The sequence below is a fragment of the Podarcis filfolensis genome, assembly GCF_964270895.1.
Source record: "Podarcis filfolensis genome assembly, chromosome: 2".
NCBI lineage: Eukaryota > Metazoa > Chordata > Lepidosauria > Squamata > Lacertidae > Podarcis > Podarcis filfolensis.
This window is the reverse complement of record NC_139605.1, coordinates 13,720,648-13,744,254: the sequence shown is the minus strand read 5'-3', so window position 1 is coordinate 13,744,254 and position 23,607 is coordinate 13,720,648. Positions and strand designations below refer to the sequence as shown.

The window sequence follows — 23,607 nt, the reverse complement described above, 5'->3', positions numbered from 1 at the left end:
CAACGAAACCAGATGTTGTCTGTGTTAGAATATCCAAAGGTACCATGTGCTGGTACCTATTGCACCAAACAGCTAAGGTAAACGTAAAGGGACTCCTGACTATTAGGTCCAGTCGTGTCCGACTCTGGGGTTGCGGCGCTCATCTCGCTTTATTGGCCGAGGGAGCCAGCGTACAGTTTCCGGGTCATGTGGCCAGCATGACTAAGCCGCTTCTGGCGAACCAGAGCAGCGCACGCAAACCTTCCCGCCGGAGGGGTACCTATTTATCTACTTACACTTTGACGGGCTTTCGAACTGCTGGGTTGGCAGGAGCTGGAACCGAGCAACGGGAGTTCACCCCGTCGCGGGGATTCGAACCGCTGACCTTCTGATCAGCAAGTCCTAGGCTCTGTGGTTTAACCCACAACGCCACCTGCGTCCCCTACCAAACAGCTACAGCTCCCAAAATGCATATGAGAAAATAGCTAATGAACTCACATGTTTGCAAGCAATGCAAATGTAGTCTTTCAGAAATCCATGGGACTTCATGTTCAGGAAGATGGGGTTATGAAAAAAAGACCCACCCATCTTATCCACCCACCCATCTTTCCATTTTTGTCCCACCTGTCTGCAAGGAACTCAAGGCAATCTACATGGTTCTTCTCCCCTGCCCTCACTTTAACTCTCACAACAGCCCTGTGAGGTGGGTTAGGCTGGGGGAAAGTGACTTCCGGCCACAGCAGTGAGTTTTAAGTAAGAGTGGCAATTTGAAGCTGGTTCTCCCCCAGCCCTCTAACCACTACATCACAATGGCTTTCAAATTTCTGAAAGGAAGGAAGATATGAGTGTACCAGAGCATAGACAACAGTAGTTAGGCTACTCCTGTCCAGATAGGGGTGTAGCTGGGCATCAGCCAAAGCTGAAGGGAGGCACTCTGTGCCACTGAGGCCACCTGAGCCTCAAGTGACAGCAAAGGATCCAGGCCAGGAGGACCCCCAAGCTACGAACCTGCTACTTTAGGGGAAGTGTAACCTCATCAAGAGAGGGACGCGGGTGGTGCTGTGGGTTAAACCACAGAGCCTAGGGCTTGCCGATCAGAAGGTTGGCGGTTCGAATCCCGCGACGGGGTGAGCTCCCATTGCTCGGTCCCTGCTCCTGCCAACCTAGCAGCTCAAAAGCACGTCAAACTGCAAGTAGATAAATAGGTACTGCTCCGGCGGGAAGGTAAATGGTGTTTCCGTGCGCTGCTCTGGTTCTCCACAAGGGCTTAGTCATGCTGGCCACATGACCCGGAAGCTGTACGCCAGCTCCCTAGGCCAATAAAGCGAGATGAGAACCGCAACCCCAGAGTCGGCCACGACTGGACCTAATGGTCAGGGGTCCCTTTACCTTTAATCTCATCAAGAGCAGATGATCTCCCACCCATCCGGTCTAGGGAACCACTCTCTAACAGTGCCTCAGTCTGATCTGGATTCAACTTCAGTTTGTTGACCCTTGATTATACGCTATGGAGCTTGCACATGTGTTTAGTGCTGAATACTGCCAGAAAACTTTGGATTTTAGGCTTTGTTACTTTTTTCTACGGCTGAAATCCTGAGGAACATGGAAGTTAGAATATTTGAACAGGAGCATGTGCAAAACAAACCTCCTTGTTTGAATCCTTTGCAAGCAGGACTGAGTCACACAAGGCCCCGCCTGCAGATCCCTGCATATCTCGATCCTGCAAGCCACCACATCCCAGTTCCTTTTCCTAGGAGCCCCAGAAGCCCCCTTTGTGGCATGAGAAGATGACAGTGGTGTTTTACTCCAGGCAACGATGGCGCACCCTTTTCCCACTGAGGACTGGCTTGGGAGTGCTAATCTCTGCATCCCCAGCTCCTGAAAACATTTCCACTGGGCAGACTGCCCTCCTAGACCTCCTGGGGGGGGGCTATTCTGAGCACAAATTGGTGGGCATAACATCCATTTCCCAACATAAATTCTGGGACTAAAGAAAAAGAGAGACTGCTGGGACCTGGGGACATCAAATGCTTCCACTAGGCTGGCTTATACAGAGTCAGACCTCTGGTTTGTTTTCTATACAGACTGCTTTCCAGGATTTGGGACAAAGGCTGTCTCCAGCCCTACAGAAAAATGCTAAGGAATGAAGCTGGTACCCTCTGCTGAGCTATGGCCCTCAGACCAGCCTTCAAGTTTTCAAGTTCTCTTGGAACTTCTTGCAAATGTTCCTACTACTGAATGCTCAGTACAAGATAGTGAGTCCTGCAGCTCCGAACTCGCTTCCGGCCTCTCCCCAGGCTGAAACATTGACCAGCTCCAGTTCACATCCTCCTCGAGTCTTTTTTTGCCTGGCCAGAATGTGTCCCTGAACTCCACTAATGCTTCCCACTTACTTAGATGGTGAACATAGACGGCAATGAGAGCATTTGTAGGAACTAGTCTACTGCAAAAAGGTGAAATTTGCAAGTGTTGCTCTGTCCCCTTTTGCCTCGGGACCCAATAAGCAGCAGCGTTTGGGACACAAACACCCACCCACATACCCCGCCCTCAGGCTGAAATATTTCCCCCATACCTAGGATAACCGCGCTTCCCTTGGAAGTCTGGTCCCCAATCCTACATCTCCCTACCTGATACTCCTCAAAGGCCTCCTCCTTTGGCATCACCTTGTGGTCCCTGTGCTCCTTGGATTTGTCACACACCACACAGATGGGGTCTTGGTCGTCTTTGCAGAAGAGCTTCAGGGGCTCCTGGTGTCTCTCGCAAACCTTTCCCAGTGCTTCTGCCCCTTTTGCCATCTGAAGGCTGAATTTCTTGGCTATTTCCACAATGCTCGCCAGTTGCCGGTTGGGCCTGAAATTCCTTTGCTGACAAGGTTCCCTGCACTGAGGGCAAGAAGCATCTTGGTCCAAGTTTCCCCAAGCCTGGGTGATGCAGCTTTGGCAGAAATTGTGGCCGCATTCTATGGTCACTGGATCTGTGAAATACTCCAGGCAGATGGAGCATGTCGTTTCCTCACAGAGGTTCTGGACTGGACTCTCGTCTGCCATTTCGTCTGCCTGAAATCAGAATAAAAGCCTTTGTTTCGTTTTTCTAGTTTCAAACCACAGGGCGGGCCTTTCCCTCCCTCTGGGTGACTCATAGTTTTTGAAAAGAAACAGCATAAGCTGGGGGAAAACCGTTACAGTGTGCAGCTTCACATCTGTACCATGAATTCAAAGTGCATGGTGTCTGCCAAAGAATCCTGGCAATGGTCGTTTACCTCAAAAAGCTACACTTCCCAGCACCCTTAACTAACTACAGTCCCCAGGAAAATTTGAGGGAGAGCCATGTGGCCATCGTGAGGCTAATAAAAGGTCAAATACTAACTGACAGGAGCAGGAAGAAAAAGGAAGTACAGTGGAACCTCGACTTACAAACGCCTTAGGTTATAAACGCTTCAGGTTACAAACTCCACTAACCTGGAAGAATTACTTTGAGTTGAGAACGGAAGATGTGTGCCGTCGGTGCAGTGGCAGCAAGAGGCCCCATTAGAGAAAGGATCCCTCTAGTAAAGAACAGTTTCAGGTTAAGAACGGACCTCCGGAACGAATTAAGTTCGTAACTAGAAGTACCACTGCAAAGCCTAAGAAAAACAATTGTTTACTTGAGAAGCAATCAGTGAGGGAAGAATTGGTTTCCTGTCTCCCACCTCCAGTTCTCAAACAGTATCTTCTTGCAAACACTGTTGCTCCAGTCCCAAATGTTAACAGGATTTGGGGGCAACTAACTTTGACTTTTGAATTCGCCACCCCCTCTTATGCAGCTTAGTTTCCTTCCTCACCCAGCCACCCACCTTCCTCCAAACCCCACCCACCCACCCACCCACCACATCACCTAAGTGAAAAGTCACCTGGGACTGTTTCATGCAACTGTTCTATAGCTCTCGGGGGGGGGGGGGGAATAATTCATTGGTATTTTCTTCATCAACTTTTGTGGGGAGCACTGTTTGTACCATAACGCCACCTGCTTTTATATGGGTTCAAATTCTATATAGCCTTCTCTGAGCTTGTAGGGCAGCAGCTGAAGAAGGAGGAAAAAGGGTTTTCTTGTGTTTGTGTTTCTTGTGGCTGACTAGCTGCTCTCCCTGTGCAAAGGTCAGAGGGGGCAGGGCTTCTGTTGAAGTAGGTGATTAGCTGTGGGAGGAGCTTATCAGAGCTTGTAGGGCAGCAGCTGAAGAAGGAGGGAAAAGGGTTTTCTTGTGTTTGTGTTTCTTGTGGCTGACTAGCTGCTCTCCCTGTGCAAAGGTCAGAGGGGGCAGGGCTTCTGTTGAAGTAGGTGATTAGCTGTGGGAGGAGCTTATCAGAGCTTGTAGGGCAGCAGCTGAAGAAGGAGGAAAAAGGGTTTTCTTGTGTTTGTGTTTCTTGTGGCTGACTAGCTGCTCTCCCTGTGCAAAGGTCAGAGGGGGCAGGGCTTCTGTTGAAGTAGGTGATTAGCTGTGGGAGGAGCTTATCAGAGCTTGTAGGGCAGCAGCTGAAGAAGGAGGGAAAAGGGTTTTCTTGTGTTTGTGTTTCTTGTGGCTGACTAGCTGCTCTCCCTGTGCAAAGGTCAGAGGGGGCAGGGCTTCTGTTGAAGTAGGTGATTAGCTGTGGGAGGAGCTTATCAGAGCTTGTAGGGCAGCAGCTGAAGAAGGAGGGAAAAGGGTTTTCTTGTGTTTGTGTTTCTTGTGGCTGACTAGCTGCTCTCCCTGTGCAAAGGTCAGAGGGGGCAGGGTTTCTGTTGAAGTAGGTGATTAGCTGTGGGAGGAGCTTATCAGAGCTTGTAGGGCAGCGGCGCGCGCCTAGCGGCGCGCACAGTTTACTCCATCTTTTAGATTTAGGGGAGCTAGTCTTAAACGTTTGTTGGGGGAGACCTAGGTATTTTTGGGGGGGATTTATTTGTCCTGTCTTCACGCTTTTTATGATGGAGGACCGCTGTAATCAGCTCCAACGACACGTTCTCAAGATGGAGGGTGAGGGAACAGCTGCAGTCGCCTGTGGTTCCTGCGCAATGTTTGCCATCTTGCCAAAGGTTGCAGGCAGCTTTACCTGCAGCAATTGCATGTTGATTGCCCTCTTAAAAGACAAAGTCCAGCAACTGGAGGAACGTGTAGCTACGCTCCAAAGAATTAGAGAGCTGGAGCTCTTCTTGGAAGCAACAGAGCACACCGTCTCCACCAAGGAGGAGACAGGGGACTCCCCTGAGAAGGAGGCTAGTTCACCAACACAGGAGCCAGATATATGGAGAAACGTGACTCAAAGAAGTAGGAGGCCCAGGGTTCGCTCTGATTGTTTAGAAATACACAATCGCTTTGAGGTCCTCTCCCCTAGCATGGAAGACGAAGAGCAGACTCCATTTGAGGATCTCTCCCTCATTACAGTCGATCAGGTATATGAAGACGAGCAGCAAAGTCAGCCCTCAGGGAATGTGCAGGCGACCTTGGAACGGACAGCTCACGGAAGAACCCCGACCAGACCTAAGAGGAGGCGTGTAGTGGTGATAGGGGATTCCCTACTGAGGGGAACAGAAGCAGTGATCTGTGGGCCTGACAAGATGTCTCGGGAAGTGTGCTGTCTCCCCGGGGCTAAGATCCAAGATGTAACTGAACGACTGCAAGGAATCATAAAACCCACTGACAAATACCCCTTCCTCTTGGTTCATGTGGGAACCAATGACACTGCAAGCAATAGCCTCCAGAAGATCAAAAGAGATTACGAGGCTCTGGGCAGGAAATTGAAGCAATTAAATGCACAAATTGTCATCTCATCTGTCCTCCCAGTTGAACGACGTGGCCCAGGGAGAGAGGGAAAAATAGTGGAAGTGAACAACTGGCTTCGCAAATGGTGTAAACAGGAACGGTTTGGATTCTTAGATCACGGAATGCAGTTTCTTGAAGATGGACTTCTGGCAAGCGATGGGCTGCACCTCACAACGGTTGGGAGGAATGTTTTTGCAAAAAATCTCAGAAACCTCATCAGGAGGGCTTTAAACTGACTAATGTGGGGGAGGGAGACAGTGGTCCTGAAGGTAGGAGTCTATCAATTGATGAAGATGATCATCCAAATGTCATAGACCGAATGGTGCAAACAGCACGCAGACCTAGTGGTGGGAGGAAAAAATCCTTAAATAAGAGACACGGGGGAATGATTAATGGACTTCAATGTCTGTACACTAATGCGCAAAGCATGGGAAATAAAAAAGATGAGCTTGAGCTCTTGGTGCAGCAAACTAAATATGACATAATAGGAATCACTGAAACCTGGTGGGATAAGTCCCACGATTGGAATGTAATAATGGAGGGATACAATCTATTTCAGAGAAACAGACCAGACAAGAAAGGAGGAGGAGTGGCGTTATATGTCAGGGATGTGTATACCTGTGAAGAGATCCAAGATTTAGAACCTCAAAGCCAAAGTGAGAGCATTTGGGTCAAAATTAAGGGAGAGAAGAATAACAGTGACCTCATTGTGGGAGTTTACTATAGATCCCCAAGCCAAACGGAGGACATAGATGATGCCTTCCTGGAACAGATGGCCAAGCATGCAAAAGGAAGGGAGATAGTAGTAATGGGGGACTTCAATTACCCGGATATTTGTTGGATGTCAAACTCAGCCAAGAGCATACGGTCAAACAGATTCCTCACTGGCCTTGCAGACAACTTCATTGTCCAGAAAGTGGGAGAAGCAACAAGAGGAACAGCCATTTTAGATCTGGTCCTAACCAATGTTGATGACCTGGTTAGTGGGGTAGAAGTGGAAGGATCATTAGGCGCGAGTGATCATGCTCTTCTGAAGTTTACTATACAGCGGAAAGGAGCAGCCAAGCATACTAGGACACAATTTCTCGACTTTAAGAAAGCCGACTTCATAAAACTTAGGGAAGTGCTGGGTGAGATCCCATGGACAGTAATACTAAAAGGAAAGGGAGTTCATGATGGCTGGGAGTTTGTTAAGAGGGAGATAGTAAAAGCACAACTTCAGGCAATACCAATGAGACGGAAACATGGAAGGTGCCTAAAGAAGCCAGGGTGGCTATCTAAAGAACTTTTAACTGAGTTAAGATTAAAAAAGGATGTGTACAAAAAATGGAAAAGGGGGGAAACCACCAAAGAGGAATTCAAACAAATAGCCAGCACGTGTAGACACAAAGTCAGAAAAGCTAAAGCACAGAATGAACTCAGGCTTGCTAGAGAGGTTAAAAGCAACAAAAAAGGCTTTTATGGGTATGTTCGTAGCAAAAGGAAGAACAAAGAAACAGTGGGGTCACTCAGAGGAGAAGATGGTGAAATGCAAACAGGGGACACAGAAAGGGCTGAACTCCTCAATGCCTTCTTTGCCTCAGTCTTCTCCGATAAAGAAAACAATGCCCGACCTGAAGAATTTGGAGCAAATGATTCAGCAGAGGAAACACAGCCCAGAATAACTAAGGAGATAGTACAAGAATACTTGGCTAGTCTAGATGTATTCAAGTCTCCAGGGCCAGATGAACTGCATCCAAGAGTATTAAAAGAACTGGCAGATGTGATTTCAGAACCACTGGCAGTCATCTTTGAGAATTCCTGGAGAACAGGCGAAGTCCCAGCAGACTGGAGGAGGGCAAATGTTGTCCCTATTTTCAAAAAGGGGAAAAGAGAGGACCCAAATAATTACCGCCCAGTCAGTCTGACATCAATACCAGGGAAGATTCTGGAGCAGATCATTAAGCAAACAGTCTGTGAGCACCTAGAAAGGAATGCTGTGATCACCAATAGTCAGCATGGATTTCTGAAAAATAAGTCATGTCAGACGAACCTGATCTCGTTTTTTGACAGAATTACAAGCCTGGTAGATGAAGGGAACGCAGTGGATGTAGCCTACCTTGATTTCAGCAAGGCATTTGACAAGGTGCCCCATGATATTCTTGTAAAGAAGCTGGTAAAATGCGGTATTGACTATGCTACCACTCAGTGGATTTGTAACTGGCTGACTGACCGAACCCAAAGGGTGCTCATCAATGGTTCCTCTTCATCCTGGAGAAGAGTGACTAGTGGGGTGCCACAGGGTTCTGTCTTGGGCCCGGTCTTATTCAACATCTTTATCAACGACTTGGATGATGGACTCAAGGGCATCCTGATCAAATTTGCAGATGACACCAAACTGGGAGGGGTGGCTAACACCCCAGAGGACAGGATCACACTTCAAAACGACCTTGACAGATTAGAGAACTGGGCCAAAACAAACAAGATGAATTTTAACAGGGAGAAATGTAAAGTATTGCACTTGGGCAAAAAAAATGAGAGGCACAAATACAAGATGGGTGACACCTGGCTTGAGAGCAGTACATGTGAAAAGGATCTAGGAGTCTTGGTTGACCACAAACTTGACATGAGCCAACAGTGTGACGCGGCAGCTAAAAAAGCCAATGCAATTCTGGGCTGCATCAATAGGAGTATAGCATCTAGATCAAGGGAAGTAATAGTGCCACTGTATTCTGCTCTGGTCAGACCTCACCTGGAGTACTGTGTCCAGTTCTGGGCACCACAGTTCAAGAAGGACACTGACAAACTGGAACGTGTCCAGAGGAGGGCAACCAAAATGGTCAAAGGCCTGGAAACGATGCCTTATGAGGAACGGCTAAGGGAGCTGGGCATGTTTAGCCTGGAGAAGAGGAGGTTAAGGGGTGATATGATAGCCATGTTCAAATATATAAAAGGATGTCACATAGAGGAGGGAGAAAGGTTGTTTTCTGCTGCTCCAGAGAAGCGGACACGGAGCAATGGATCCAAACTACAAGAAAGAAGATTCCACCTAAACATTAGGAAGAACTTCCTGACAGTAAGAGCTGTTCGACAGTGGAATTTGCTGCCAAGGAGTGTGGTGGAGTCTCCTTCTTTGGAGGTCTTTAAGCAGAGGCTTGACAACCATATGTCAGGAGTGCTCTGATGGTGTTTCCTGCTTGGCAGGGGGTTGGACTCGATGGCCCTTGTGGTCTCTTCCAACTCTATGATTCTATGATTCTATGAGTGCATAACTCCACGAACCCTTTCGTAGGGAAAACAATTGGAGAGAAAAACATGGGATAGGGTTCAGCTGGCCTATGAAATTTCAAGTTGTCCTTGAAATCTTGCCCCTCCAATCTGTTTTATAGGGATTTGGTGCCACCCACGTTCTTAGGAACTGCCCTGAGACCCCCGGGTATAGGGTGGTATAATAATAATAATAATAATAATAATAATAATAATAATAATAATAATATTGCTTCTTCCAATCACATTCAGTTGTGTCCCGCTGATCTGGGAGATCCTCTTGTGACAGAATGGGGCATTGTTGAAAGAGTGAAGGGATATCTTGTGCCAGCATTGAAAAGATTGTTGATATTTGTTCATAATTTAGAGAGACACAGACACCCTCTAGCGGAAGCTTCCGCAATTGCACTGGGGGCCGGAGTGACTGACGGTTGTATCTTTCCTTTTTTACTTTACAAGGTTGTTCTTCACCAGATCTTAACCTAATTACAGTATTTGTAAGAATGGATTCCAAATATCATTGAATTTGTCCATGGCAAGTCTGTGTTTATATGCAAGTCGTTCATATGTTGCGAGTTTGTATGAGTCTTCAAATCCAATTGTAGAAGGGAGCTGCATTTTTATATTTGTATCTTTGCTGAACCAAGGAAATGGCCCCAGAAATAATTGTCACCCTGTTTGGGAAGGTTTGGGGGGGGGGAGGAAGTAGAGAGGAAACCCCTACAGCTAGGTCAACTCCCTAATAAGGCTGCATTGCTCCAGTATATTTGCATCACAAATGGAATGATTCCTTTATTCTCTAATGATAAACATTTACTGTTTTATTCATGTTTGGACGTTAACGACATAATAGTGAAAGGAAACGCCATTATTAATACAGAACTGCAAAAAGAAGAAAACACAAAATACACAAAACAGAAGCATTGCTGAATATCGGATTTCTCCTTCTATGGAAACAAATGCAGACTTTTTCATATACAGAACTCTGGAAACTCCACTGAGTATTAATGAAGGACAGGAACAATGAAACTGAAACCTTTTTTCTGTGAACCTCAGATTTGTAAGTGGCCTCGTCTCTGTTCCTGCCGAGAATGAATAAGGTTGCACCACTTTTTGTAATTCACTATTCCAAACTAACATGAAAAGGTTCGCTTTTTTCCAATGAAAGGACAATTTGCCAGTCTTTCCCACCTTCATACTTACTTTATTCAGAAATTTAGTCTTGTATGCCATGTCCCAAATTGAATCAGGGCTTCATTTGGGGTTGGTTTGTTTTTATCGTTGAGCCCTTACCAACCAACAGACTCGCACAAACTACACATCAGGGTATCAGAGCCGTAGTGTTGTTGACATCCCATCAGCCCCAGAGAGAGCAAGAAGGGGAACAATGTTGTTCCCCAAAACAATAGGAGGCCACGATCCAGATTTGCCCCAAGACAGACAAATTGCAGGGGGGGCAAGGGGAGAGAGAAAGAAGAAATTGGTGGCTGCACTGTAGGTGTTTTAATGTTTTGCCACACATACCATAATATTATTTGGCACGGGACACTCTCAGGCCAAAATCATACGTGACGGCATTGGCACAGCATATCAGAATCCATCCATTACAAACTCCCCGTAAAGTGGGGGGGGAGGCACTTAGAGTGCTGAACCCTTTCCCCATCACACATACAACCTTCCCTGCCAAAGGCACTTTTGCCAGACGTTTTTCCCCAATGTAAGAAACCTACACTGGGGGGTAAACAGCTGGGAGAGGGAAGTCTGACGAGGGTGGGAGGGAAGAGGGTTCAGTGCCTTCCTTCCTTCCTTCCTTCCTTCCTTCCTTCCTTCCTTCCTTCCTTCCTTCCTTCCTTCTGTCCACCTACCCCTCCCTTGCTCAAAAGGATTTGACCCAACCAAGTCAATTTTGCCATTCTCAGATGGATATTGATTGCCCCCCAAAGACAACCTCATTTCATTGCCCCACACTGAACCAGGAGCAGACCCCCTCCCCAGAGAACGCAGCATTGGTGAAAGTGAAGATGACGCTGTGAGAGTCGGCGTCAGAAAAGATCACCCATCTTTTTTTATAGTTGACACACACACAGATCTTCTTGGACTGGAACTTCTCCAACTTACAGGCTGTATTGCTAGACGCGGGCAATGGACCCAGGGATATTCCAGGAGCTGTGGTTGGGTAATAATCACCAGCGGAAGTCCGGACGATAGCCCAGATCCCAAGATCAGCGTTCAAATTGACAATATTGCATCCCCTTAAAGTCTCGTTGGCCACCCCCACGGCCCAGAACTTTTCACCCCCCACGTTCGCTATCCAGGAATGGGCCCCAGAGGTGATTCTCTCAACGCCCATAACATAGGAACAACAAAACAATTCGTTGGGACCTCTGTAAGAACCCCAGGGCAAGGTGGAATATGATGATAGAACTAATTTGGGCATGTCTTCACCTGCAAAAGAAAGGAAAGGATTAGGGAGGCAGGTCCCCAAAGGAGTTAGCACCTACTCAGCGGTCAGCAAACCTTTTCAGCAGGGGGCCGGTCTACTGTCCCTCAGACCTTGTGGGGGGGCTGGACTATATTTGGGGGGGGAATGAATGAATTCCTATGCCCCACAAATAACCCAGAGATGCATTTTAAATCAAAGGACACATTCTACTCATGTAAAAATACGCTGATTCCCGGACTGTCTGCGGGCCGGATTGAGAAGGCGATTGGGCCACATCCGGCCCCCAGGCCTTAGTTTGCCTACCCATGACCTACTTCCAAGTTTTATGCAGCTCTGAGCTAGGAGGCAGCTTGAGAAGCCAATGTACTCCTGGGAAAGTATCCCCCCCCCATAAAAATAAATTCAGAAGCAGAGGGAGAACCACTTGCGTAGGGCATTTGGTTTCACAGAATTATAGAGGTGGGAGTAACCCCAACGGACATCTGGTCCAACCTCCTGCAATGCAGGTTTGCATGCAAACAGCATGGATAGCTCAGCTAGTTAGAGTGTGGTGCTGATAATGCCAAGGTTGCAGGTTTGATCCCTGTATGGGGCAGCTGCATCTTCCTGCATTGCAGGGGGTTGGAACTGATGATCCTCAAAGTCCCTTCCAACTCTACAATTCTATGATTCTACTATCTCTGGGGCGTGGGTGGTGCTGTGGGTTAAACCACAGAGCCTAGGACTTGCCGATCAGAAGGTCGGCGGTTCGAATCCCCGCGACGGAGTGAGCTCCCATTGCTCGGTCCCTGCTCCTGCCAACCTAGCAGTTCAAAAGCACGTCAAAGTGCAAGCAGATAAATAGGTACCGCTCCAGCGGGAAGGTAAATGGCGTTTTCGTGCGCTGCTCTGGTTCGCCAGAAGCGGCTTAGTCATGCTGGCCACATGAACCGGAAGCTGTACGCTGACTCCCTTGGCCAATAAAGCGAGATGAGCGCCGCAACCCCAGAGTTGGCCACGACTGGACCTAATGGTCGGGGGTCCCTTTACCTTTACCTTTACCTTTACTATCTCTAGGTAGGGCAAGGAAAGGACCCCTGTATAAATCCTGGAGAACTGTTGCCAGTCACTAAGCTAGATGGGTGAAATGACTTGAGCTTGTATAAAGGCAGCTCTTCACTTCCTGTCATTAGGCGTCACAGATTATCTGCTCGAGACATCAGTCTGTGCAGATGCACGGATGGAAAGGCGAAGGAAGCATGAAAGACACGCAGAGACTGATTTTGTTTCCTGACACCAAAACACAGCTGAAGTTTTCTCTTCAGTGCAAAAACCCTCCCATATGGGCCTCGGCCCAGTATACCTGAAGGAGCGTCTCCACCCCCATTGTTCTGCCCAGACACTGAGGTCCAGTGCTGAGGGCCTTCTGGCAGTTCCCTCATTGTGAGAAGTGAGGTTACAGGGAACCAGGCAGAGGGCCTTCTCGGTAGTGGCTCCCGCCCTGTGGAACAACTACCAGATTTTTAGAAGACATCTGAAGGCAGCCCTGTTTAGGGAAGCTTTTAATGTTTAATAGGTTATTGTATTTTAATATTCTGTAGGAAGCCACCCAGAGTGGCTGGAGAAACCCAGCCAGATGGGCAGGGTATAAATGATACATTATTATTATTATATCTCATCTGCAAAAATTGTTTAAAGATCTGCCAAACCTGGAAATGCACCTTTCTTTTCTTGCGGCCCAGAGAGCACAATGTCTAAGGAAGAAAAGTGTTATGAGAAACGAATTACTACTAATACTTGACTCCAGGGGTCAGGCTTTAGATTTGCAGTGCTTGAAACTGTGATTGTGCAAAAAAGGGGGGGAAAGCTAACCTTTAGCCAACGTATCCAACCTTTGGCCCTCTTGCATCATTACCGTTAAGTGCCATGAAGAAAAGCAAGGTAGAGCTGAAACCATTGCCAAATACAGATGGTTTGCTCAGATTTTTAAAGGAAGAAAACGTCCTGTACGCAGATCCCTCAAATGCTGAGATTTCGAGTATCTAATGGGAAATTCTAAATGTGAAAATCTTAAATTCCACGCACCCATTTTTCCATCAAGCAGTCAATTCCCACCCACAGTTAGACTCACAACGGGATCAGATGAGCTATATTTTCAAACCCATTTGCCAGAAGTTAACGCAATGACCCTTCGTTACCTTTGAATTCCTTCATGGTGGTCTCCAGAAAAGGATGCATTTTAGAGAATTTCTCAATTCGCTTTTTAAATCCGGGAGGAAAAGCTATTGGATCCACAGCTTTATTTTCATGGCACCTAGGAAGAAGCAAACAAATTTTATTTGCAATTCATCTCTTCGTTCTCAAGTCTCGTATCAGCAATTGCTATGAAAAAGAAAAGTGGGAACAGCACAAATGCGGAGAGAGAAAGGAGGCAGGCAGCAGAATTATCTGCCTAATTACAAACACCTATTATACACTGAATAAATTTCTATCATGAAATATAAGAAGAATAAAGGAGAAGAATAAAGAGTTAGCTTACATATACTTTTCATATAAAATTTGCAGATGAGATAAAATTATGTGCAGTTACGTACGCTCGGGTTACGTACGCTTCAGGTTACAGATGCTTCAGGTTACAGACTCCGCTAACCCAGAAATAGTGCTTCAGGTTAAGAACTTTGCTTCAGGATGAGAACAGAAATATTGCAGCAGTGGCGCAGCAGCAGCAGCAGGAGGCCCCATTAGGTAAAGTGGTGCTTCAGGTTAAGAACAGTTTCAGGTTAAGAGCAGGCCTCCGGAATGAATTAAGTTCTTAACCCGAGGTACCACTGTATATATATTTTGGTCAATAACCAGTAGAGAAGATAAGAAAGCAGAGCAGATACAACACAATAATATGTTAAGTCTACTATTAAATGTAGAGTTAAAAACAATGTAAAATGTTTAAAAAATGAGAAGTCTAAAATAATTACATTAAAATGTAATTTTAGATTTTAACTCATTTTTTTCCAACCTTATTGTCAATATAAAACAATATTTTCAAACAATCTGCCTACATTTTTGATGTAGACATTGGTTAGCATACCCTGCTAAAATTATAGCTATGTCAGAAATGCCTAAAACCTAAGGGAAATTGATTTTTAGAATGATGAATATTTTCCCCAAGCACAGAATGTACATTGCAACTAATAACAGCGTCATTTTACCTTGGCTTTTGACACCTGAGATATGCATATTAGGGTTAATATCATATTTTGAGATTGTTGTAGCCTGTCCAGGAAGTGAAGGGCAAGTAAGAAATCTAATAAATCACCATCATAATCTGCTCTGAAATGAAGTTTACAGTAGGTGAAGGAACACCATCAGTTATTCCCCTAAAATAAACCTTTTATGTGCATCCTCCCTTTCCCAGTACAATAGTTTTCCATTAGAGCTACATCACAAAATTTCAGAAAATCTGCAATCCAATGGAGAACTGTATTCTGACTGGCATATTTGTCTGTGATACGTGAATTAGATTGGCACATGGTTTTAAGTGAAGCAATCTAAACTCTCTTCGGAGAGACAGGAGATTCCTATCAGCCCACTGTGTGTAACAAAGCCACATACCTTTGCAATATGCTTCTGATATCCTAGAAGGGAAGAGAGAGGATAATATTAATTCAGCCTCTTGCACCAGTCTCCTCCTACATATCGGACAGATGGAAACTTCGCATCGCATGGTCCTATACTTCCCCGATCCCATATCCTCCATTGTCTGCTCACTAAGCTGCAGATTCTTCTGCTTATTTGAGACGGAGGGGGTGAAAATTTGAGATAGGGTTGCCATACTGCAAGAATTCCGACATTAATTGAGCTTTTGGGGGGCAATCGCCCTCTGACCCTGAGCCGCCAGCACACATGCACCCCACACACATACAATTTAAAAAACTACAGAAGCGCAGTCATTTGCTTTCAAATTTGAAAATCCCCCTGGATGGGCATGTAGGCCCCCCAAAAAGAGGACAGGTCTGGGATTTCCCAGATGCACGGCAACCCTAGCTTGAGACTGAGAGGGGAGCTCTCTGCCCCACAACCTCCCCCAGTTATGCTTCTTCCTGAAATGGCAGTCAGATGGCACGCCTGGGATCTTCTGCCAACTACAAGTGATCCCAGGCTATGCTCTGCTGCTGGCTCCCACCACTGGTGCCACCAGCCTGAGAGCAGATGTCAACTTGCTACCGCTCATGATGTATATTGCTCTACACACAACAGCGAGGGCATGTTTGAATTGGGTAGAGGGAGAACTCAACTGGCCAGCGTTGCTGGTGCCATTGCCAATGCTAGCACAAAAACTCCCTGCATCCATTGTAATTTGGCAGGCTTCATCCATACTGCAGGAGCAACTTTGCCTGCAAATTTCATCCACTTCTATCAAACCTGAATCATGCAGTTTGCTGAAGCTCCAAATCACAGTTTTGAACAAAATGTGTGGCCAGTGCACATCCCTACTATGAATACTTCTATAAACCAACAGACAGAGTGGTTGGGAGTACAACCTTTACCTGCAGAACAAACTGGACTATTTAATTGTGCCAACTCTTACCTGCAAGAATTCAGTCGCTGGCTGTTTCTGCTTCTCCTCCAGCTCCTTAATAAGGTCGTCAATAGAAGACATTTCCTCAGAGAGTTTTGCAATATGTTGGTCCCCACAGGATTTAACCCCATCGTCCAGTTCCTTCAATTGAGCCAGCAGGAGGCGCTCTTGTTCTTCCAGAAACTGGTGCAATTGCTTGAAATCGGCCACGATTTTCTGCCTCTCCGATTCCGTCCGCTTCTGTAATGAGAAAGTCAGGGCCAGTCAAATATATTTAGGTGCTTCCCTGATTTCACGTACACAAACTGACTGGGGCGGCAGTTCACTTCAGCACTGGCAACGGGACAGCGCTTCTTCCACAACTGAAGAGAGCAGGCAGACTACCTTAGGGGAATCAAGGCAGACTGCATGGCTCTGTTGCACACCCATAATAATATTAGATGCGGCTTCTTTCTTTCTGATAGTGCAGCCTGGCTAAAGTGGGAAGAAGAAGGAGGGGTGGCTTTGCTGCGTTCAGTTCTTTTTAAAGGATTAACGAGAGAGCTGGCCTATTTTTTTTCACTCAGGGGCAGCATTCATCCTTGGCTTAGCTTCCAAAGTTTGCATGCCAGCAGTGGGTGTGGTCAAATATGAATGTGGCCACCCTACTCTCTCAAAGGCACATAGCCTCCTGCCAGCTGATTCCTGTCAACCAGCTAAGGTTTTTGCCTTTTCTACACGCATCCAGTGATCAACCCGATGGCCAGGGAAGCAGCATTTATATCACCATCAGGGTGCTGGGCTATAGGGACATGAGTGGTGTTGTGGTCTAAACCCTTGAGCCTCTTGGGCTTGCTGATCAGAAGGTCGGCGGTTTGAATCCCTGCAATGGGGTGAGCTCCTGTTGCCCTGTCCCAGCTCCTGCCAACCTAGGAGTTCGAAAGCACACCAGTGCAAGTAGATAAATAGGTACCACTCTGACAGGAAGGTAAACGGCATTTCCGTGCGTCGCTCTGGTTTCCGTCACAGTGTTTGGTTGAACCAGAAGTGGTTTATTCCTGCTGGCCACATGACCCAGAAAGCTGTCTGCAGATAGACGCTGGCTCCCTTGGCCTGAAAGCGAGAGAGCTATGGCAACCCCATAGCTGCCTTTGACTGGACTTAACCATCCAGGGGTCCTTTACCTTTCCCTTACCTGCTGGGCTATGCTTATCCTATTTTTATTTTTTCTCTTCTCGCTGCCCAAGCAACTTGGATGGGCAGAAAAAAATTGTTGTGGGTTGGGTAGATCAGGCATTCAAATGTGGGACTAAACCCAGGACACTGTGTAAGTGAGGCACAGGCCAATTCATGTTTTGCTAGCAAGGTACATGATAGGAGCTGAAGCTCAGAGTTTTCCTGTAAGTTTGCTAGAGAAGACTCTGTGAAAGACACTCCCACTGCCTGCCTGGGTACACTTTTGCTTTCTGCTCTTCATCACCATGCCAGCAACATGAGAGTATCTGCTACGTCTGAGTTCCATGCTCAGGCTCCATTTTTAAGCTAGACTTAAGTACCTCTTTGTAACTGAATTACCATTTTAAGCCTGCCTGACAAACCTGCTGTATCTGTTACTCTTCAGCAAGTATTCCGAGTGTGTAAATGTTATTTGTACTTGTTATGAGACGTTGTTGTTATTTTAATGTTTTAAAAGGGGGGAAACAGCAGGAAAATCCAGCCTGTCTTAAAGCATTCTGCATTACTTAAACTAAAAGGAGCTTATCTAAGCTTCCCTTCTAAGCTGCAAAATGATGCACTCTACTGAAACCACAAATGTGAGGAAGGAAGGGTAATATCTAATAAATATATCCAGGGCTTTTTTTTAATCCAGAACTCACCAGAACTCAGTTCCGGCACCTCTCAGGTGGGCATCATTGCCATTACAGGAGAACAAGGGAGGCGTTTGTGGCGAGTTCTGGCACCGCTTTTTTCCAGAAAAATAGCTCTGGATAAATAGCATCTATTCACATCCCAGCGCTCAGAACTAAGGCCTCATCCTGGAAGTATAAACATACTGGAGCCTCTACAGTCGAGTACCTACCAGCAGCTTCTGGCTTTCAGCCTCCCCACTCAGTTTAGAAGCCAGAATTTCCTTTTTCTGTTTGTTCAGGAATTCCAAATGACCCTGGATTTTACCCTGAAAAAAGGAGGCATTTGAGTTCATTGTTGGGACAGAGATCTTTTAAAAAAAAGGATTTGCAATGTCGGTTCAAGGCTCTTAAGTACACAAAGACAGAGGAGAGTCGGGGACATTGGTGGGGAACCTCAGGCCCAGTGGCTCAAGACCTCTCTGTCTGATATTCAGGACTCTAGGCCCCAAGCCACCCCCACCCTGCTGTTCATGCTATGCTTCTAAATTACCGTATTTTTCACTCTATAAGATGCACTTTTCCCCTCCTAAAAAGTAAGGGGAAATGTGTGTGCGTCTTATGGAGCGAGTGCAGGCGGGAGGCTCTGCTCTGCGCTCCCTTTAAAGAGCTGCACACATGCTCCGCTCACTCTTTAAAGGGAGCGCGGCTCTTGGGGGAGCCTTCATCCCGCTGCCTGGGAGAGGCTGTGTGCGGCTGTCCCAGAAGCCAGAACAGCAAGAGGCTATCCCAGAAGCCAGATCCCTCTTGCTGCTCTGGCTTCTGGGATTCAGAATATTTTTTTTCTTGTTTCCCTCCTCCAAAAACTAGGTGCGTCTTGTGGTCTGGTGCGTCTTCTAGAGCGAAAAATGTGGTATTTTACATTTACTTATTTCATGAAATTTATACACCACTTGATTCATACCCTCCAACGTTTCTCCGATGAAAATAGGGACATCCTATTCCATACCCTCCAACATTTCCCCAGTGAAAACAGAGACGTCCAACATTTCTGTGGTGAAAATAGGAATGTCCCGATTGCAGAAAACAAAACAAACCCTTTAAGCAGTTTATTTTTTTAAAAAATATAAATAAATAAAGCTGCTGTGGTAGCTCTCTCGGCCCTTGGGATGGGGAAAGGAGAAGGCTGTGAAGGTTGCACATTGCAACCCTCCTTCAAACTTTCCACAGGTGTTCAGTGGCAGAGGAACCCTCTCCATCACCCAGGGTGGTACGCTGAGGGGTAGGGTGAACTGCGCGGCAGCCCGATCAGACAGCAGCCGTACAAAAACCCGTACAGACACCGTGCGCGAGCGGCAGCCCGATCAGACGCCTGTACGGACCCCGTGTGAGCAGCACCCATACTGACTTCACACATGCTCTTCGCCGCTCCACAGCTGGGGGGAGGCAGCGGTCCATCTTGTCACACACACACCCCAGGTGGCACCCAGGGCGGACCGCCCCCTCCGCCCCCCTTCGTACGCCACTGCAGGTGTCCACAAGATTGAGCACATAGCATGAGCCTGTGGTTTGAGGCAGCATGATTCCGATAACAGTGACTGGAAACTGAAGGAGGGCAGAGTGCGGTTCCACTCAGCTTCCTGCTCCGGCTTCCTATAAGCATCTATCTGGTGGACCAGTGTAAGAACAGAATGCAGAATTAATGGTCCCTTGGCTCCATTTGGCAGGACTCTCCTTATGTCCTTACAGCATTTGCTTGGGATGCTCAACGAGGGTCAAGACACTTAGGGGAAGCAGCTGAATGGGTCCCCTGTTCCTCATGCCCTCCCACCTTCCATCTCCTACCTGATACGCTTCAAGGGCCTCCTCCTTTGGGATCACTTTGTGGTCCCTGTGCTCCTTGGATTTGTCACACACCACACAGATGGGGGCTTGGTCGTCTTCGCAAAAGAGCTTCAAGGGCTCCTGGTGTCTCTCACAAACCTTTCCCAGCGCTTCCGCCCCTCTGGCCATCTGAAGGCTGAATTTCTTGGCTATTTCCACAATGCTCGCCAGTTGCCGGTTGGGCCTGAAATTCCTTTGCTGACAAGGTTCGCGGCACTGGGGGCAAGAAACATCTCTGTCAGGTTCCCCCCAGGCTCGGGTGATGCATGCTTGGCAGAAATTGTGGCCGCAGTCTACGATCACTGGGTCTTTGAAATACTCCAGGCAGATGGGGCATGTCGTTTCCTCACAGAGGTTCTGGACTGGGTTGCCTTCTGTCATCGTGTCTCCCTGAAATGGTAACGAAGGCTTTAGTTTCCCTTTTCTCATTTCGCAACACTGGACGGGCAGTTCCCTCCCATTGAAAGAAATGTGTAGATAAACCTTTAATGTGTAGGCAGAAATTTACTTAATTTAATACTAAAAATGGGTTAGTGCTGCAAGTTGAAATGGACTGTTCTCTGAAATTCCAAATGTGATAGCAAAATGATAACAATAATAATAGCAGCATACAGAACCCTAAGGTAAAGGTAAAGGGACTCCTGATCATTAGGTCCAGTCGTGGCCGACTCTGGGGTTGTGGCGCTCATCTCGCTTTATTGGCCGAGGGAGCCGGCATACAGCTTCCGGGTCATGTGGCCAGCATGACTAAGCCGCTTATGGCAAACCAGAGCAGCGCATGGAAACGCCGTTTACCTTCCCGCTGGAGCGGTACCTATTTATCTACTTGCACTTTGACGTGCTTTCGAACTGCTAGATGGGCAGGAGCAGGGACCGAGCAACGGGAGCTCACCCTGTCGCAGGGATTCGAACCGCCGACCTTCTGATCAGCAAGTCCTAGGCTCTGTGGTTTAACCCACAGCGCCACCCGCGTCCCTTTTAGGGAACCCTAGACAACATTAAAATATAAGCCATGTTGGCCCCTAAGAAAAATATCAAAAGCCCTAATAGGAGGGGTGCTTTTATCAGGCTGCAAGTTTTGGAAACTCTTCATCAGGCAAGATGGTAAACAAAGTGGGAGGAGTTAATTCCCAGTGAGAAAATTAGAAATAAGTATTGAAAATAGCTTCCGAGTTCGGTCCATATTCGGTTGGTTCAGTGAGCATAGGGAGAGCAAGCAAAGAGTCAGAACCATATCAAAATGAAAGTCAACTTAAAATTTACCCGTGACTAGACAAATGGAGAAAAATCGCAAGCATTCATTTGAAACAGTGAAAACATGATGCAGAACAAACAGCACTTCGTATATAAAACACAAGTACAGTACAATGGATTAAGCAATTGCAATGGGGCTACGACAAAACTTTGAATAGCAGAAACGTGTAACTATTTACATCAGCAGTTTAAGGCACCTAATAAAGCATGGATGTAAAATAAAATATAAGGAAGCAATTCCCCTTCCACCCGCCCCCTCCTCTAGTTCAGCTGACTTAAGAAGGAACAGTAAGTAGGTTTATATTACCCCTAGGATTGGAAGAGTTTAAGAAAAACAAAAAAACTTCAGGGAGTAATGCCTAAATAAAATTACTGTAAATTGGGAATGTATTGATCAAAAGATCCACCAGACTTCTTGTGGTCCCCACTGATTCCTAATGGAAGATTGCCCAGGCAAAAATCACCTGTGAGGATCAGGGTGGAGGGAATCCGTCCCAATAAATAATTGTATCAGAAGTATAAATGCGTCGAGAAGTATAGTTTTTAATTTTTTTATGTTTGATTTTTTTCAGAAGCTATCAATGGATGTATTAGTTAATTATGTATGCATTTGTATGTTTGAAAATAAATAAAATAAAATAATAAATTGTATCAGAAGTAGAATGAAAAAGGAAATCTCCCCCCCCAAAAAAACACCCCCCCAAAAACCACCAAGCCAGCATACCTTTGACATTCATGAGAGATGCCATATGTCGGGGACAACAGTGTAGCTTAAACGTTGGTTAAGAAGAAAACAAGAATAGGGTGTAGAACAGATATGCAAGACGAAGTGTTTTGAATGAACCGAGTTGCCACCTTGCTCCTAAAACACTGGCTTTTTTTGGTAAATTTACTCACCTTACTTCTACAAACACCATCACACACACAGACACACACCCTGCCCTTCTTTTCTGCTCTTCCTTCTCAAATATCTGCCCCACCTACCTGAACTCTTCTTGTTCCTGTTTTCTTTTCTGGCAGCTCAGCTTTTTCCCAAAAGAACCCCCTGGAAAGTGACCCAGAGCTGCTCTGCACCAACTAATCTGTAGCCCTTTGAAATGCTACGTGCAAAGGCAAGAGTAGCCTGACCTCAACTGGGGCTTGCTTCTGAAGTGAAATGGCTGGGCTCAGGCTAGAAAGCTCATCCCAGGTGCTGAGCTTGGTGATTGGGAGCAAGATCAGGTTCAGCTGTGCCTTCCGATAAGCGAGGGGGGAAAGGAGGACTGGACTTTGACTCCTCAGCAACTACAAACATCTGCAGGGGAAGATGGGGCTCTCCACACCTTTGTTCATTCCCATATGGGGAGGAGGCTGATCACAGAGCGGCTGTGAACTCTCTCTATTTCAGGAGAACAACCATATCGCTGAGTTAAAGGAGCTTCCCCACCCACAACCCCCACTGTGTATGTTGTTGCAGGGGTGCCAGCCTGAATAAAATATTGGGGGCCCAGTAAGCCCCACTCCACATAATCAATCACATGATATGAGTATTGTTGGCCCAGAAATGGAAACAGGAAGAATTACCGACGAAAGAAGAATGGCAGACAAAATTAATTGGACAAGATGACAGGAAGGATTCGAAACCTGCGGGACCAGAGATTCTTGGAAGACTGGAATAAATATGTGAACTATTTAATAATTATATTAATAATAATTTCTTATTTATACCCCGCCCATCTGGCTGGGTCCCCCCAGCCACTCTGGGCGGCTTCCAACAAATTTTTGAAAAGAAATATTTGAAAAGCAATTGTAATCAACAAATTATGCTAGTAGGACTACAAGACGTTTTGTAAGGAGGAAAATATGAAATATTGCAAGGATGGTTACGAAGAGAGTTGTTAGTTAAGATAATTAAAAGTAATAGTGAAATTAAGAAATGTAAGCTAAGTGAAGATATATATATATATCACATGATATGACACACACACTATTTCAATGGCAATGTCCATCAAGGGGGGGCTGGCCCTCTCAAATATTTTATAGAGGGGTGCGACGGTACCTCGGCCTCTAGAAGTTGGCTCCTATGTGTTGTTGTAAAAATACAATTGAGAATCAGGGCCCCCTCATGGGTTGCTAAGGAGCCTGAAAAGTCAGGGGACTACCACAACCGAGAAAAAGAAGAGCATGGCAGCTTTAAGCTGTCATCCTGTTTATTCCGTTGCAGCTGGGTTCTCCGCAGGTGAGCAGCACAGAACCCGTTACAAAAGTAACTTGGAGCTTTTTATACCTTAGGTTTTGGGTGGTATAAAGTGACACAGGCTTGTCAAATTGCACGTAAAATGGGGCAGGTTTTGGTTAGATTGGAGAGGGGTGCAAAAAGTGAGCACGAGTGCAAAGCAGAGGTGCAGTGCGCAAGAGTGTTTACACTTGACGAGGTTACACCGGTGTGACAATCTGAAGAGGTTTGGGGAGGCAAAGCTGGTAGCCGGGTTTGGGAGAAGGTTTGGGAGCAGCGGGCAGGCTGCTTTCCAAGAGAGGGGAGGAAGAGGACAGAGAAGAGGGGGACCAAGAAGCTGGGTGAAGGGAGAGGAGGTAGGTTGCCGTGAGTGGAGAGTTCATGGTAGAGAGCAAAGGAGAGGCAGCAGCAAAGGGGAGAAATTGCAGGCAT

General features: G+C 46.5%; 3 protein-coding genes across 6 annotated transcripts in view; 1 reads left to right on the top strand and 2 right to left on the bottom strand.

Annotated features, from left to right (window-relative positions):
- LOC310756814 (zinc finger protein RFP-like) overlaps nucleotides 1-3,370 on the bottom strand; it is an 81,434-nt gene extending 78,064 nt beyond the window's left edge. Inside the window, exons 1-2 of one of the 2 annotated variants that reach the window (XM_083601622.1) lie at nucleotides 3,185-3,370; nucleotides 2,607-3,035 (exon numbers count right to left, since the gene is read on the bottom strand). In XM_083601622.1, the coding sequence (XP_083457748.1) occupies nucleotides 2,607-3,035; nucleotides 3,185-3,202 (447 nt within the window). In that variant the 5' untranslated portion in view covers nucleotides 3,203-3,370. Of the gene's footprint in view, nucleotides 1-2,606 lie in introns of both variants that reach the window. The other variant, XM_083601633.1, reaches the window with a different exon arrangement.
- A 1,574-nt stretch (nucleotides 3,371-4,944) lies between these two features.
- LOC310757095 (uncharacterized protein) overlaps nucleotides 4,945-23,607 on the top strand; it is a 124,194-nt gene continuing 105,531 nt past the window's right edge. Inside the window, exon 1 of the mRNA XM_083602248.1 lies at nucleotides 4,945-6,021. Within this exon, the coding sequence (XP_083458374.1) occupies nucleotides 4,960-5,988 (1,029 nt within the window). The 5' untranslated portion in view covers nucleotides 4,945-4,959 and the 3' untranslated portion in view covers nucleotides 5,989-6,021. The remainder of the gene's footprint in view (nucleotides 6,022-23,607) is intronic.
- On the bottom strand, nucleotides 9,430-22,081 carry LOC310756929 (zinc finger protein RFP-like). Of its 3 annotated transcripts, none has more exons than XM_083601883.1 (8): nucleotides 21,945-22,081; nucleotides 19,668-20,096; nucleotides 18,056-18,151; nucleotides 16,006-16,236; nucleotides 15,030-15,052; nucleotides 13,619-13,734; nucleotides 13,142-13,174; nucleotides 9,430-11,443 (listed from the first exon to the last, which is right to left on the bottom strand). In XM_083601883.1, the coding sequence occupies exons 2-8, from the start codon at nucleotides 20,085-20,087 to the stop codon at nucleotides 10,953-10,955; spliced, it is 1,410 nt and encodes a 469-aa protein (XP_083458009.1). In that variant the 5' UTR covers nucleotides 20,088-20,096; nucleotides 21,945-22,081; the 3' UTR covers nucleotides 9,430-10,952. The 3 variants fall into 3 exon arrangements, with proteins under 3 accessions (XP_083458009.1, XP_083458008.1, XP_083458010.1); XM_083601882.1 differs by having other exon boundaries at nucleotides 10,801-11,443; nucleotides 13,130-13,174; XM_083601884.1 differs by lacking the exon at nucleotides 13,142-13,174 and having other exon boundaries at nucleotides 10,801-11,443.